Source organism: Halteromyces radiatus (assembly GCF_025201355.1).
Source record: "Halteromyces radiatus strain CBS 162.75 chromosome Unknown BX664scaffold_9, whole genome shotgun sequence".
NCBI lineage: Eukaryota > Fungi > Mucoromycota > Mucoromycetes > Mucorales > Cunninghamellaceae > Halteromyces > Halteromyces radiatus.
In genome coordinates, this window is record NW_026251695.1 from 55182 (window position 1) to 70960 (window position 15779).

Below are 15779 nucleotides of genomic sequence, written 5' to 3' on the forward strand. Positions count from 1 at the left end.
CGGAGAGAGAAGTTTAAAAATGGAAAGTCTTTATCTTATGTTTCGAACCTTCTTTTATCCTTTTTTTTTCTTCTTTTCCTTTTCTTCATTTCTATCTCTTTATTATATATAAATTACATAGAATTATATTTATAAATACTATATGTCATGCAGTATGAACGAAAAAAATATATTATTGAAAGATTGGACTATTATTACAAAGTAATAAATACTACTATTCTCTCGAAACAAAATGCTGCTAGTGGATTGATTCCAGCTTCTGTTGCTATCACGGTAATGACTTTTTTGGTTTCAATGAATATATATATAAAAAAACATTCATTCTTTTTCTTTATATATATATATATATATATTTAGAGTCATGGTGATTATACTGATGCTTGGGTTCGGTAAGAACTTTCCTTTTTTTTTTTTCTTTTATCATATCACTTATGTCCTTTTTCTTCTTTTCTGTAGTGACAATGTATATTCCATTTATGCTGTGTATGGTCTTGCTCTTGCTTATCGACGGTTAGACGATGATAGTGGAAGAACTTGTAAGTATTTATATTTCAAAATATACTTTTAATTTGAATATTTATCAATTTTTGTTTATCTAGTTGAATTAGAACATGCAGTCATCAAATTGATGCGTGGATTATTATTTGCCATGATGAGACAAGCTACAAAGGTGGAAAAATTCAAAAAATCTCAACATATTCTGGATGCTCTTCATGCAAAATATAAAACTGAAACGGGTGCTACTGTAGTTGGCGATACTGATTGGGGTCATTTACAAGTAATTCTTATATATATATATATATCATTATAACGTACTTAATTGATCTATTTTTTTTTTTTTAGATTGATGCTACTAGTTTATTCTTAGTTGCTTTGGCTGATATGACTACAAGTGGTTTACATATTGTTTATACTCAAGATGAAGTAGATTTTGTTCAAAATTTGGTGTTTTATATTGAACGTAAGTTTATACCATCTGTTTTTTACTTTTTTATCGTTAACAGGTTTTATATTCTTATTTAAGGTGCCTATCGTACACCTGATTTTGGTATTTGGGAGCGTGGTGATAAGACAAACAATGGTCAACCAGAATTGAATTCTTCCTCTATTGGTATGGCTGTGGCTGCTTTGAAAGCTATCAATGGTGTCAATCTATTTGGTACTCGAGGTGGTCCTGCATCTGTAAGCTATAAAGTATAAAATAATTATCAATTTATACTAATATATATATATATATATATATAATAGGTGATCTACGTTCTTCCTGATGAATTGACTCGGAATGCAACAACCTTGAATAGTTTCTTACCTCGTGAATCCAACTCGAAAGAAATCGATGGTTCTGTATTATCAGTCATTGGATTTCCTGCTTTTGCTGTAGATGATCCTGCTCTCATTGAACGCACCCGTCGTGAAGCCAAGGAAAAACTAGAAGGAAAATATGGTTGGAAACGCTTCTTACGTGATGGACATCAAACTTCTGTCGAAGATACAACCCGACTTCATTACAATAATAGTGAACTCAAGATCTTTGAAAATATCGAATCAGAGTGGCCATTATTTTTTACCTATCTTGTGCTAGAAGGTCTTTTTACTGGTGATGATGATCAAGTGGAAGAATACCGTGACAAACTCAAACATGTAGTAATCGATTCAAGTGATTGGGATCCTGAGAATCCAAAGGCGCCTACCTACAATGTTGATGACAATGGTCCTACTTCTCGACAACATGACAGCAATACATTACATTTACCCTTGGTGCCTGAATTGTATTATGTTCCTTGTGACAAGATTGAAGCAGAACGTGCTCATCCAAATTCTCAAGAACGTATCCCTAATGACAATACTCCCTTGGTATGGGCTCTTTCTCTTTATATTCTTGGAAATTTGATTTATGAAAATCTTCTATCTCCATCGGAAATGGATCCTTTGGGTCGTCGATATAATGTACAAGGTCAAACTCGTGATACCATGACTCAAATTGTTCTTTTGGCTGAAGATGAAGAATTACAAAGTGCTCTTGCTACTTATGGTTTGGAAACTCAAACAATCAGTCAAATCTCTCAACGGTTCACCATCCTTCCTCCTCGTGCTTTAGCTGATGTTTATCATTCCTTAGGTCATAATACAAAACTAGGTTTGACTGGTCGTCCAAAAAGGTAGGAAAAAAAAAAAGAAATATATATCTTTTGTGTGTGTATATGTGTGTGTGTGTGTTTTACTTATTCCATTTTTTTTTATTTATTTATTTATTTATTTATTTTTTATTTATTTATTTATTTGTTTAGACCTGTTGGTGTATTGGGAACTTCTAGATTGTATCGTATGGAAGGTCATATTTATGCCTTTACACCTTATTTTATGGATAATGAAGCCTTCTATCTCAATGCGGATCCTGATTTATTGGTGTCTACTTTTGAAAGTGAATTGGCTTTCGCTCGCGACAATTGGGCTTTTCCGGGACGTCCTACTCTTACAGTGGTGTTGACTAAGGATATGATTATGGGTAATCTCAATACAAGTGTTGCCTTCCCTACCGATGCTTCTCGCAAGAATCTTCTCAACTTTTTTATGAACCTTCGATCTGGTGTATGTAACAACGGTGTCCGTGTTCGTCTTTGTAGACTTGCAGAAACTCTCAATACAAGTAACATTGCGTCACTTGATTTCTTGTTGGAAAAGGCAATGGATGATTGGCAAAATATTCTGACGGATCATCAAATGGAGAAGGGTTCCTGTCGTCGTTTAGGATTCAATGAAAATCAAACACAAGCAAGTACTCCTGGTGCTCCTGGTACACCCAAACGAAGAAGTAATTCTTTCCATGGCAAGGTTTTGGGTACTCCTTTGGACAAATTACATGATGAAGGTTATTTCCAGGATATTGCAGCTGTTTTGGAAAATATGGACAAGAATCAACAAGTTTTTAGACTGAAGGATCATGAAGCTGGAAGTCCAAAGATCACCTCTGAACAACCGGCAGTAGTGATGACACCTCCCAAGGTGGAAATAATCAACAATCAGTATGATAACTCTATTAACGATGAACCAGGTACTTATACCGAAAGCGCTCTCTCCCTTACTCTTGGTGATCGCTCTCAATTCAACGAAGCAATAGCAAGCCTCAAGAGTTCCGTCAATCTCTATGATCAAGTCGATCTCCTCCATTACCTTGCCTCGTGTGAAAGTATCGATTATTACATTGGTGATCTACAAGCTACAATTCGTACCCTTTTGGAAGAAGTGTATCTCAAAGCCGTTCATCTTCAGTATTGGTCTATTGCACGTCAAGCATCTGGTCTTCTTCGTAAAGTGGTACCTTCTTTAACAATCAATATCACAGATTTGGTGATTCGACAGAAACAAATTTCCATTGGTTCAGGACAACATGAATATTTGATCTCAAGACCTGTTGGGCCAGATACAGTGGGTGAAATGATTAGCAAGCATTGTACGGATGATGTGCGTGAAGGACCTGTGGTGCAAGAAATTTTGATCTATCTTGGTGGTTTTATTCGGAGCAATCCCAACATGTTTGATGGTATTTTACGACTTCGAACGCATTACATTATTATTGCTCTCCGTGAAGAAATTCGACGTATCAACGACTGTAATGAAGAAGAAGCCATTGAACACTTGATGCAATTATCACCTTTTGAACTACAATCTCTTCTCGGAACCATCTTATCTGGACCAAGTTTATGCAAGGATGCCGATGTGCTGGTACGAGATCGTGCTGCTGGGCTTCTCATGTTGAACCGTGCTTTGGAATCAAGACGATCTAGTATTGTCGAAGATATGAACGAAATGGTAAACTCTATCAAAATACATACAAAAGAAGTGGAAGAAAACAACAGCAACGATGATGATGACCGTCGTGATATTCCTGTCAACAAACAAAGTCCATCCGTGGTGATCCGTGCTCAATCAGCAGGTTATAACGCAGGCAACTTTGCCAAGGTAGATATCAATGGTAATACAGTTATGGCCAGTTCTCGGGGTGTACATGTATGGGCAGTGACACGACAAGACAAGATGATTTTGGAACAAGCATCTTTTGATACACATATTTCTTTTGAAGAAAGTGCCAATTTCGTCAAGTTTATTCATTGGCTCAAAGATGATATGGTCATTGTTATTGTTGTACGCGATGATTTTACTGAACATCTTACTCCAGAGGCTATTGATCTTTTGGAAGTCTTGGGTAGCAAAACCATTCGACATGTCAAGTATCGTGATTCCTATGTCCTAATTACACAAAAAGGTAAATACACATCTTTTTTTTTTTTAAACAAAAAAAAAAAAAAAAAAAGGAAAAAAAAATCTCAATAATTCATCACTTTCTTGTATATAAATACTTAGGTGATCCGGAATCAGCACTTGAAGAACATAAATCTGCATCAGATGGACCGACTGATGTACTCGAACGTCAATTCTCTTTGCTCAACACTCAACACAATGAAGCCATTACTGAAAAGAATATTCATCGATTGTTTCCTACTTCCAATGGACGATGGTTGCGACGACGTATGAATGACGGTGCATTGAACCGTGTACCAACCGACTTTTTCCCTCAAACATGGACAGTATTGGATAAATGTCATGGTCTTGTGATTGGAGATCATTGTTTACCTCGCGACCCTACAGTATTTGACAAGACACCAGGAGAATTCAACTTTGCATTGGCAGTGGAAAGCTTCTTGGGTTGGTTTGCAGATCCAGCACAACGACAGATAGCGGTAGAAATTCTTTCCTTGACTCACAAGGTGATCACTGAACAACAATTGGTAGAAAATGGAAAAATGATGCAAGGTAACGTGGATATCCCAGCTATAATTGAAGATGCCCAAGCAACATTTTGGTCAACATGGGTGGAGAAGAACAAGGATCAATTAAAACACCTCTACATCAATAAGAACAGTAACAAGTATTTTGATTATACGGATCACAAGGAATTGGCTAGACATCTTTTCTATGATTTGCCTTTGGATGGACAAGAAAGCACATGTACTTATCTCACTAAAAGTTTGGACCATCTCTTACCAAAAGCATACTAGACCAGTTTATGTATATTTTCATAGTTGCTTTTACCTTTTTTTTTTTTTTTTTTTTTTTTGTATTATGAATATACAAATAAAGAATATTTTCTCTTTTTTTTTTTTTTTTCTGGAATTCCTATTCTTGGATATACTTCTGACATCCATTTGCAACCAATATGATAGAGGTCTACACTGCAAAAATCATCGTATCATCATCCATCATCATACAGAATGTCATAGTAATCGTCAGCGGACTAAGACTTTATGCTTGCAATGAAACCAGTTGCGATCATTTAGTCTTTTCGTTCATTAACTGTATTTTCGATAGCAAATAGTAAAAGGTTCCTTTTTAGGGGAGCACTGCCATCAATTACTTTCTTCTTGCTTTACGCCATAAGTCCTAAATGCATCATTGGCCCCCGGAAAGATACCACCCACTGCTGCTCCTATAGTCCTTCCTGAATTATATACAACACTGCCCAATATAGGCTGTGGAGGTGGTAAAGATTGTGGGCTCTCATAGGTCACTGGATCGTTTTGTACAGATTGATCAGTCGCTCCAAGCGGCTGTTTCTTGTCAATAGGAACACCCAGGACGCAGAGACACAAAGAAAGGAATAATAAGACGCGGTACATGGTGGAGAAAATAATAAATAAAATAGAAATAAAATAGAATCGTTTTTATTTACTTTTCACTTTTTTTATTATGATTTCTCTCTCATTTATATGTTTTTTGCTTTATGTAATGACTCCTTTCGAGAAACAGGAATTTCACCCCTGATTCATCATCCTTTTGTTTTTCATATCTATTTTTCAATGGGGGGAATGAATTGCATAAACCTTGCATGCTTGATAATCGATGATCATGTAGCGATATGACGCTTTAGCTCCTGGGATCATCGCCGTACATGAACCAAAGGGGATGAAAAGACGTAACAGACTAAACACCGGATGGCTGTCAACTCGAAATATTTAAATCATCATGCGTTTCAGTTAATGGTACATCAGACGTCAAACTAGAAGTAACAGATAAAATGCCATTAGATAGAGTATTTCTTGAGAAGAATGCAATAATAGTAGTTGCGTTCGATGATGATCATCATTGGATGAGGAATAGCGACATTGATTTTTTTTTTTAAAAAAAAGAAAATTACTCTGTAAATTGGGAGGCAAGATATAGAGTGAACCAAGTGACGACAGAAAAGAGTTATCAAGTACTAGCAAAAAGAAAAAAATAATAATAAAGGTTATTAATATAACTAAAAGACAATATATTTATGTATTTTCATTCCAACTTTGATGCAATGATGATGACCCTTGAGCAAGATACAAAAGTATTAAAAAAGTACATGTATCAAGTCGGGAAACAGCGCAATTTTATTGGTTAACTTTTTACCTGGTAAAATCGAAGAGTGTAATTTAAGGATTCCAAATCCGATATTCCAACGAGCCGGTTCTTTCTCCTATTTCTCGTGTTTTTCTTTGTCCCTCTTCTTTTTTCCTTTTTTTTTTCTTTCTTTTTATTTTTTTTATTTTTTTTATTATTCAAAGCGCGCCTCAGGTAATCCCCATCGTATACGCATTGATAGTATATGATGGGTTTTACAACAAAACTTTGTTATTATGATTTCTAGATAGGTGTTTGGAAAAAGACAACGTGGACAGCTATTATACCAATAGGGCAAAAGTCAAACTGACAACATTGCTCAATCAAGAGACACCAAATACAAAAAGGAATGCAACTATTTATCCAATGCAAACTCAATATCCTTCGGCAACAACATGTCAAAATGAGGCCATCATCTGTCGTCCATCACTTTATGCTACCCCATAACAACATCATGGCTACATGGTGCATATATTACCAACTTTCCTCGTCTATGGGCCTTTTGTTTGACTCTTTTAGAGAATCTTAGCTTTGGGTAAGTTTGGGTGAACAATATTGTTGTAAATCAAGATCATGTCTGAGCGAATTGACCTATTTTTTTTTCTTTTTTTGTTATTACTACAGTAGGCGGGAAATTCTATCGATGACAACTCTCAACCGTTTCTAGATAACCAATGATATTCTGCTTCTCAAATCTCCACTCTTGGTGAACTCATGCTTTGGAGTCTATACTTATATTCTAGCATTGAAATTCTTAATCAACAAACCTGAATTTTCATCAAGACTCGCAAGATGGATACTGTTATTAAAAAAGTCAAGTTTGATATCTGTCATTTCTCCTGGTGAAAAAAAAAAAAAAAAAATAGTGGCCAACTGTCTTTCAAGGTATCTTCCTTTCGACCAAAGTATCAAGAATGAGCACAATGATGAAATCCTGGTTTTTCCTCGACATGTGGAATGGAGCTGTTTTACTTTTTGATGGACTTGGGAACAACACAAAAATAGAAAAAGCTCAAACGTTTCTATCAGGTAAGTGGCATGATCCGGTAGCTATACATGTGGTACTGATGTTTTTTTTTCTTCTTTTTCTTTTTCTACGCGATTGATGATAGTAAGACTGGTTGTTCTTTTTGGTTACTTGAAATTGACGAAATGGTCTTTCTTCTATGTTCGATGACGTGGTCAATAAGGTGATAGATGTCGATAGAGTCAATAAGCGATATGGTGCTGCAAGTTGGTCGTCGAATTCCACTGAGTATTATTCAACAATAAATAATACTTCATCCAAGGTTGATCCATTTGGAAAATTATCTAAAGAAATCAAAGAATTAACCCAATCTATTCAATCACTGAAGATGATTAAACAAGATAATCAACCTACACAATACAATAATGATCGTCAAGTCGTAGAATGTTGGAATTGGGTGAATTATGGTGCACGGACAGAACGATACGGGTATGAAACAGAAAAAGAAAAAAGAAAGAAGGAATTCAATTTACTGATCTTACAACCAGCTCATGGACCTTTATTAGTAGACCGTGCATCAAACCTGGTGAATACGTCTTGTAGGGAATATCATCATACGTTATCTGCCTAATATATAGCAAAATGATATCAAAATAGCCTTGGGTTTGTGAACGATACTTGTCCAACAACGGGGTCTACGACAAGGTGATCCAACTCTTTTCTCCTTTCCTATTCAACATCGCTCTTAAGCTTCTATTAAAACAAGATACCTCCTTCACTAGTCACACCTTCCAACAGGACAACGATACCGATAGGGCAATCTATGTGCGATTCAAGTGTCTAGCGTACGCCGACGATGACTGATGGTCGAAAAAAGTTTGATTTCCTGTTTATTACCAGATGCTGATGCTGAAGTAGGTCAAGTCTTCCAAAAAAATAATCAATGCAATCAAATATCATTACGACTTAGGTAAGTACAGCTGCAAAAAAAAAAAAAGAAAAAAAAAAAAAAGATGCAACTGATCAAACCTCTCTCTCTTTCTATACATATATATATATATTGGTGACTTTCTCTCTTATATTTTAGATCAAAACGATTTGGATATCCAGTGACCTCCCTCCTGCTAGTTTTATTCACGGAGACTTATCGAAGTGGACCTTTTTTACCCATTCCTTGGATGGTGGTGAGTTAGAGGACAGGGTTCTTAAATGTCTCTCTTCAAGTTTAATTATCAATCTATACATCAAGTGACTACAAAAAAAACAAGGTCTCTGAATATTTGTATGAATTGGATATGTTACCTACTGTGGTTCACACAAGTGATTGGCCTCTACATTACCTTTATGATAAACAAGTTGTACCTCAATGACAAGCATGGAAGAAGATCGCAATTCATTCATTATCAAGGGCAAGGACCTGTTCATTTTTAATCATCATGTGTACAAATATAACTGAAAACGACCCAAACAAGAAAAACAAAAAGTGTCTCACCCTATGACGGATCCTACGCATCCAAGCACAATTCTCTAGAAGCTGACAAGGAACTTCGTTTTGTACCCGATATGTAAGGTGGTGTGTCGATTTCTTGGAAAGATATCATCATATGGTTGGTCGTTCAAGTTTGGATACAATGTTGCATATACTGGAATCGCGTTTTTGGTGGACTGACATTTTTTTGAGTTATTCCTTGATTGAAGATCTTCCAAGCTTGCCTCAATACGTAAGTATCGCTTAGCTAACCTCATATTTAGCTTGGTAGATATATCTTAGTTTAGTTACAAGTATTGAAATTTATGAATAAAAAACCTGAACCACTTTTTTTACTATTTTTTACTGTATTGATGTGCATTATTGGACCAAGACAGTTTTGAATTATCGCTTGCAAACGCATACTTTGTGTTATGATGGTCTGAAAAGATACTCGGTATATTGTTTTCAAATATAGTATTGAAATCATAATTTTATACGCTTTATTCAAATGAAAAGGGAAAACCATATACATCTAGACTGTGTACGTTTATTTTTATACAACAAAGCCATTTACTTTATTCATCATAGTAGTTAGGAGAAAAGAATAAATAGTTTGCAAAAGTAAATAAAAGAGTTTGCATAGGATGGAAAGGTTATTTGCGTTATGCAAAGGAGAAGTTTGCGTGTAAGGGAATGAAGAACAAAAATAACTTGTTTCAATGGATCACAGAAGGGAGTGTGCCACATCAGAAGCAGATATTAAAAAAAAGGTACCTTTATAATTTTTTTTTATCTATTTTCTTTTTTTATTTAGAAAAAAAAACAAAAAAGGATCTACAATTGCCATCATTTGATAATGAAACAGTGATATATCGCAGTTCCTGTTGATGTAGTAAGTTTGTTTATTTCTTTTTTCTTTTCTTTTCTTTTCTAAACAAAAAAAAAACAAAAAGGGATCTATAACTGACATCGTTGACAACATGTTCCTTAACATATATGACGACTCTGTGATTTATGAAGGTAGTAAATAGAAAAAAAAAATGGATGATGATGGTAGATATGAATCTGTGAAATACGGATCAATCAGCTGCAAAACCTGTAGCAACCAAGATTCACATCCCCTTTTTTTTCGGTCATCGATCATCCATCATCAACGTCATTTATTTCCATAATATAAAAAAGGATAACTGCAAAATCAAGAAGAAAGATCGTATGTTAAAAAAAAAAAAAGGTCTAGAGAGATTTTGTTTATTGAGAGAGAGATATAAACTAATAAAGGAGACGAAATTAAAGAAAGGAAGGGAAATCAGATACTATCTAGAATGGCCAAGATAGGATTCAAATTGGCATCACCTTCAATGACAATATCAAAGGTTTGTAAATATCTAGGTTCCAAATGTTCAATATCGTGGTTTAGAAGGCCAATATTCAAGCAACAATCATGTTTGATACCATGGGCCATTTGTGTATCAGCACAGGAATCACCAATCAGGATCACATTGGGTCGAGTTTCAATCTGGGAGGCATAAGGTGTTTGTTCTACTTGGACTTCGGACTTGTTGAGGACATGGATCAAAGGCGCATTGAAACCAACACAGATATCGGCTTGATTGAATTTCATCATATTGGATACAAGGTGCATATTATCGTACATCATTTGTCGTTTCTAAAAAAAGAGAAAAAGAAAAAAGAAAAAAAAAAAGGTGAGTCCATCAACTCTTTTTTTTTTTTTTTTTTTTTCCTTCAGAGGATGATTCATTACCAGTAACACACGTTCAATCAAATCACCAATACCAGCTGAAAAGACAAGGAACGGAATTTTCGAGTCGCGACATGAAGATAATACCTTTTCCAAACCAGGTCGTAATTCTATATCTGATTCATCCACCATATTGACAATATCTATCCAAAAAAAAAAAAAAAAAAAAAAAAAAGATAAGATAGAATGCTACCAATAATACATATATATATATATATATGATTTTACTTACCTTGACGAGAAAGTTTTTGAGCCACCAGGACTTGATGTGCTTGTTCCCACCATTCGATCATATGAGGTACTTTTTCTTCCAATGTTAAAGTCTTATCAATTTCAATAGGATAATAGGTATTGTACAATCGAGCTGTTTCTTTCTTGAACTAAACAGGTTGTTTAGTAGTTATTCATTCACTCTTATTTTTTTATCAATCTAATGATATAATATTACCTCGGGACTCAGTTTACTATATCTTGCAGGAATGCCATGAGAAGAGCAATTGCGTTCTAAAGCACCTGTGGTCTTGTTACGCACCCAATGAATGGACATGGTCATATCGAAATCTAAATATAATAAAAAAAAATAAAAATAAAAAAATAAAAAATTCTTGTTCACTTACCACAAATAAAATGAACATTGTTTTTGCCACCAAGAATAAGTTTGGTGAGTTTATCAGTTGTGGTAGTTAGATTTCTAATACGGATAGTTGGGATTTGTAACAGACGTTGAACTATATGAATCGATAATAAAGAATTAATTATTGTTTTTTTTTTCTACAATGTATTCTTATTGTTTCTACCTAAAGCCTGTGCCTCCATCGTATATCAAAAAAAAAAAAAAAAAAAAAAAAATAAGGAAAGAAAGGAGAAAAAGAAAAAAAAATCCAAGGTTTGTAATTCCCGCCCATTTTCTATGAAATGGAAATCAATTCCGATTCCTTTTTATTATAAGCGTACACCAAAAAAAAAAAAAAAAAAAAAAAAAAAAAAGTAAGAGGGGGGAGTGTATGTACAAAAAAAAATAAATAAAAAAAAGAATGAATAAAAGTAAAAAAAAGGGAGAGATAAAATATACAATAAAAAACTATTCTAACACAAGATCAGCTACCACTGCAAGAACCTTTCCAGGAAAATCACGTTGTACCATTTGATCCAGAATCAATTTTGCCTTGTCTACCAATTTATTGTCTAAATAAGCACGTACCATAGCTTCATAAGTACTTGGTTCACGAACAACAATAGTGTTGGAAACATCTTCATTGTTATCACCACTATCATACATATCCAAACTAGTCATAGATTTGTCATCCGTCATTTTGTTGAATACTGATTCAGCCTTGTCCAATAATCCTTTTTGACCATATCCACGAATAAACAGATTTTCAATATAAGGAGAACTACTCTTATCAATAGTATCCAACATTTCTTGATACATTACTTCAGCTCGTTCCAAATGATCATTACTAATCAATGTATCCAACATAGCTTGATAGACTGCCTCATCAGGAGGTACTTGAGACTTGACCATTTCACCAAATACACGATCAGCACTTTGTACATCACGTTGAAGAGTCCCATAAGCATAAATCAAAGTAGCATAATGTGTTGCTTGAGGTCGGATCCTATCACGGCGTTCCATTTCGGAGAGCATACGATGAGCAGTAGGCATATCATAGGGTGTCATACTAGCATACGCTTCCATCAATAACTTGTAAGTATGTGGTGAAGGTTTGATGTGACGACGACGTAATTCAGCAAAATATTCTAGAACACGTTCACGATTGGGTTGTTGTCGCACATAAAATTGCATCATGTTGTTGAAAGGTCCCACACGTGGTTGATAAGAAGGAGAGGATAACATTTCACCAAACAATCGACGAGCATGTGTTTCTGATCCAGCACGAACACAAGCAGATATAATCGCACCATAAGTAATAGAGTTTGGAGTCACTTTAAATTCGCGCATTTCTTCAAATAGATACAGAGCTGATTCCAGTTTGCGTGCCTTGGCCAGTTTTGAAATCACCACATTATAAAAGAAGGTTGTAGGTTTCACATTATGACGTTTGGCTTCATCATAAATAGTCAATGCATCAGAAGCTTCATCAGTGGCACATTTTGCACTTCCCAACAAGAGACTTGCATAACCATTTCCATCAGGGAAGAGACCCATCTTCTTGATTTGATCATAATACACCTTGGCATTGGCCATATCTCCTTGTTGAGCGTAACCAATCAATATACTATTAGTGATGAGATAGATGGCTTGAGATTTATCATAACCTTGATCCTGTTCAATAGTTTCATATGCTTCCAAACAAATTTGATACATCTTGAGCGCCATATCCATATGACCTTGTTTTCCAACCAAAGCAATAGCATCTCGTAAAGAATCAGGAGAAGGTAACTTGTCACTAGCCATGATCGAATTCAATGAAGACATCGCATTGTTGATATGACCATGCATCACTGATTTCATAATATCTTGAGAAGTAGTGACATCAAACAGATCAATACTAACAGTAGCATCCTCTTGTGTCAAAACAGTAGAAGAATCATTCTCAGCAGAGTTCGTTTCAGTAGTAGTTGTTGCTGTTGTTGTTGTTGTTGTTGTTGCTGAGGTGGTTGATTTGACGTCCGTGGATTGATCATCAGAAGAAGAAGAACATACAGGATCCACAGCAGAACGCCAGGTAGCTTCAGCAGTAACATCACCTTTCATTTGCCAAAAAGCCGCCACCCGTGAAACCAAGTTGGATGAGGGGAATAAGTGATCAGATTGCATTCCCTTTAATAGAGATAAGAAAAGAGACATTGGTTCATCCACACCTTTGATTTCAACTTGATTGCTATTGTGATGATGTACCTATCCACAAAAAAAAAAAAAAAGAAGAGTCAGAGGAGAATTTCCTATTTATATAAATGTTTATATGTTTCTTACCGTTGCTAGTATGATCACAGCATCAAACAATATAGTGTAATCAGATAAGGTAAATGATGATGATGCACCCATATCTTGATACAATCGCACCAAAGTCTTGGATAAAGGAACCGGTAACTTGCCACCAAACCAGAGGCAACTTGTCACTTGAGCTACACGTAAAGCTTGATGTACATCCTTGACCGTAGAAACCAATTGTAAAGAAGTATCTATCAAAAGACGTTGACCTTTGGCTAAAGTACGTGGAGATAAGACACCCAAGATAGTATGAAGAGCAGAGATAGATTGATCTACAGCATCAGAATGAATAAAATAAGAAATAATTCGACAAGCCAAAACTGGATCAGGTTCCAAACGAGCGACACGCATATCTTCAACTACTTGAAGAGCTTTTTCACCTTGATTTTTGGACAAACACAAAAGAGCATAGTTAGCAAGATTACCATAAGACTTAGCAATATCCGTCTTGATTAAATCGGCATAGACATCGGTAGCACCTTGAAGATCATGAGCATGACAATAAGCGGCAAGAATAGGACCATAAGTACTAGCATCCGGTTGAGGGAGATGTTCAGGATCACGAAGCAATTGATTGACAACCCCATGAGCCTTTTCCATTTCACCTTGGGTACAATAGTGACGAATAACAGAGTTATAAGGAATGATGGTAAGTTTGACGGCATCTTGGATCATATCTTTTTCAATCACACGAATAGCGCCTTCCAAAAGACCACACTTCAAATGAGAATCAACCAAAGCATTGTAAACGTAAGAAGAATCATGTACACCCATATCATGTTTCAGTTCTTGGTACATAGCGAAGTAGCGACGAGCAGCTTGAATATCACCAGCACGACCAAACAAGTTGATAAGGGCAGCAAAGGTAGCAGCATTAGGAGAAGCATTAGTAGATTGTTCCAATTGAGTAAAGACTTCCAAAGCATGAACAGTATCACCATAATGAGACAAGACGCGTAATAATTGGTTAAAAAGATCTACTTCAAAGACTTGAGTATGTTGAGCAGCAGTAGCCTTTCCAAAGAGATCCATAGCCTTGTCTAGATTGGCTTCGGCTTCTAAAATATCAATATCTTGTACAAGTTGACCCGTTCTTGCAGATTGGCGTTTCAACATGGCCACCGTTTTTTGAACTTCAACATCACGACGACAAAGAGTACGAAGAAGTAAGGTATAGGTATAACTACTTGGTTGGATACGAGAGCGAACCATTTCATCATAAACTACATTTTGTCCAAGGTGATAATGAGATGAAAGAGAAAGAGAAAACAAAAAAAGTTCAAAGTCAGTGACCAAAAATAAAAATTAAAAATTAAAAAAATAAACATACCTCTAAGCATAGGAGCCAATGGGGAACCTTCACGGCGTAAAGTAGCATGAGCATCCAAGACAAGATTATAAGTATGATGAGTTAAAGTCAATCCTTGCTTTTTCATAGTAGAGAATTCCATCATCACAGCCTTCAAATTACCATCACGTTTGACAGATAAAATACGAGAATTGGCTTCCAAAGAGGCAGTGCATACAGAACAAGAATCCAAAGAAGGAGAGATTGGAGGTGTTGGTATAGCATTTTCTTCTTTTTGTTCAATTTTTTTATCACATGATACGGTTTCATTTGTTGTAGTGGTAGATGATGATGTAGTTTCAGTAATACTTGTGATGATAGGTGATATACTTTCAGTTGTAGTAGCGGTGATAGGTGATGTAGTTTCAGTAGTAGTAGTAGTGGTGGTGATAGTAAGCGTATCTTTTACTGATTCATCAGGTGCAATGATTGTCTTTTGAGCTAAAAGAGCAGCTCTTCTTTGAGCAGCAGTTTGACGTTGTGGTTTTTTTTGTTGTTGTTGTGGTGGTGATGATGGTAATGTTTGATGAAGTGATAATTTTGTGGTATTATTTATAGGAGTGAACGTAGCAGAGGCCAAAAGTTCAGAAGCATTTTTGATTTTCATGATTTATATTATATTATAGAGAAGAGTAGAAGAAATGTATGTAAAGAAAGAAAAAGAAGAAAGAGAAAAGAAGAAAAAGGAAAGAATTGTTCTTTTATAATTTTATTTTTTGGGTCAATCTGGAGTTAAAATTCTCTATCTTTTCCATCTGATAAAAAAAAAATTTTTTTTGGCTTTCCCACCCAATTTTCTCCGGATTCGAAAGAAGTTTATCTATCCACCATTATATATATATATATATATAT

General features: G+C 35.3%; 4 protein-coding genes across 4 annotated transcripts; 2 read left to right on the forward strand and 2 right to left on the reverse strand.

Annotated features, from left to right (window-relative positions):
- The first annotated feature begins 72 nt into the window (after positions 1–72).
- Positions 73–5092, forward strand: BX664DRAFT_286104 (glycosyl hydrolases family 15-domain-containing protein). Its single transcript, XM_051541698.1, has 9 exons — positions 73–273; positions 358–389; positions 457–536; positions 600–778; positions 844–961; positions 1025–1182; positions 1249–2159; positions 2289–4264; positions 4363–5092. Exons 1-9 carry the CDS (start codon positions 148–150, stop codon positions 5055–5057), a joined length of 4275 nt encoding a protein of 1424 aa, XP_051396464.1. The 5' UTR covers positions 73–147; the 3' UTR covers positions 5058–5092.
- Positions 5093–7340: 2248 nt separating this feature from the next.
- On the forward strand, positions 7341–8257 carry BX664DRAFT_317650 (uncharacterized protein; the record flags this gene model as incomplete). The annotated part of the gene is made up of 3 exons (XM_051542749.1): positions 7341–7455; positions 7624–7979; positions 8051–8257. The coding sequence occupies 3 exons, from the start codon at positions 7341–7343 to the stop codon at positions 8255–8257; spliced, it is 678 nt and encodes a 225-aa protein (XP_051396465.1).
- Positions 8258–10170: 1913 nt separating this feature from the next.
- BX664DRAFT_269429 (pyrimidine 5'-nucleotidase) lies at positions 10171–10755 on the reverse strand (the record flags this gene model as incomplete). Its single annotated transcript, XM_051541054.1, has 2 exons — positions 10171–10530; positions 10627–10755. The coding sequence occupies 2 exons, from the start codon at positions 10753–10755 to the stop codon at positions 10171–10173; spliced, it is 489 nt and encodes a 162-aa protein (XP_051396466.1).
- Positions 10756–11614: 859 nt separating this feature from the next.
- Positions 11615–15558, reverse strand: BX664DRAFT_201790 (uncharacterized protein). Its single transcript, XM_051540120.1, has 3 exons — positions 14910–15558; positions 13562–14802; positions 11615–13486 (listed from the first exon to the last, which is right to left on the reverse strand). The coding sequence occupies exons 1-3, from the start codon at positions 15532–15534 to the stop codon at positions 11705–11707; spliced, it is 3648 nt and encodes a 1215-aa protein (XP_051396467.1). The 5' UTR covers positions 15535–15558; the 3' UTR covers positions 11615–11704.
- Between the last annotated feature and the right edge of the window lie 221 nt (positions 15559–15779).

Excerpts from the sequence above, each read along its gene's own strand:
- BX664DRAFT_286104 (XM_051541698.1), top strand. The coding sequence starts at position 148 with ATGCAGTATGAACGAAAAAAATATATTATTGAAAGATTGGACTATTAT. Across the intron at positions 274-357 it reads CAGCTTCTGTTGCTATCACG|AGTCATGGTGATTATACTGA; the intron begins GTAATGACTTTT and ends ATATATATTTAG. Across the intron at positions 779-843 it reads CTGATTGGGGTCATTTACAA|ATTGATGCTACTAGTTTATT; the intron begins GTAATTCTTATA and ends TTTTTTTTTTAG.
- BX664DRAFT_201790 (XM_051540120.1), bottom strand. The coding sequence starts at position 15,534 with ATGAAAATCAAAAATGCTTCTGAACTTTTGGCCTCTGCTACGTTCACT. Across the intron at positions 14,803-14,909 it reads ATTGGCTCCTATGCTTAGAG|TTTATGATGAAATGGTTCGC; the intron begins GTATGTTTATTT and ends GACAAAATGTAG. Across the intron at positions 13,487-13,561 it reads CTGTGATCATACTAGCAACG|GTACATCATCACAATAGCAA; the intron begins GTAAGAAACATA and ends TTTTGTGGATAG.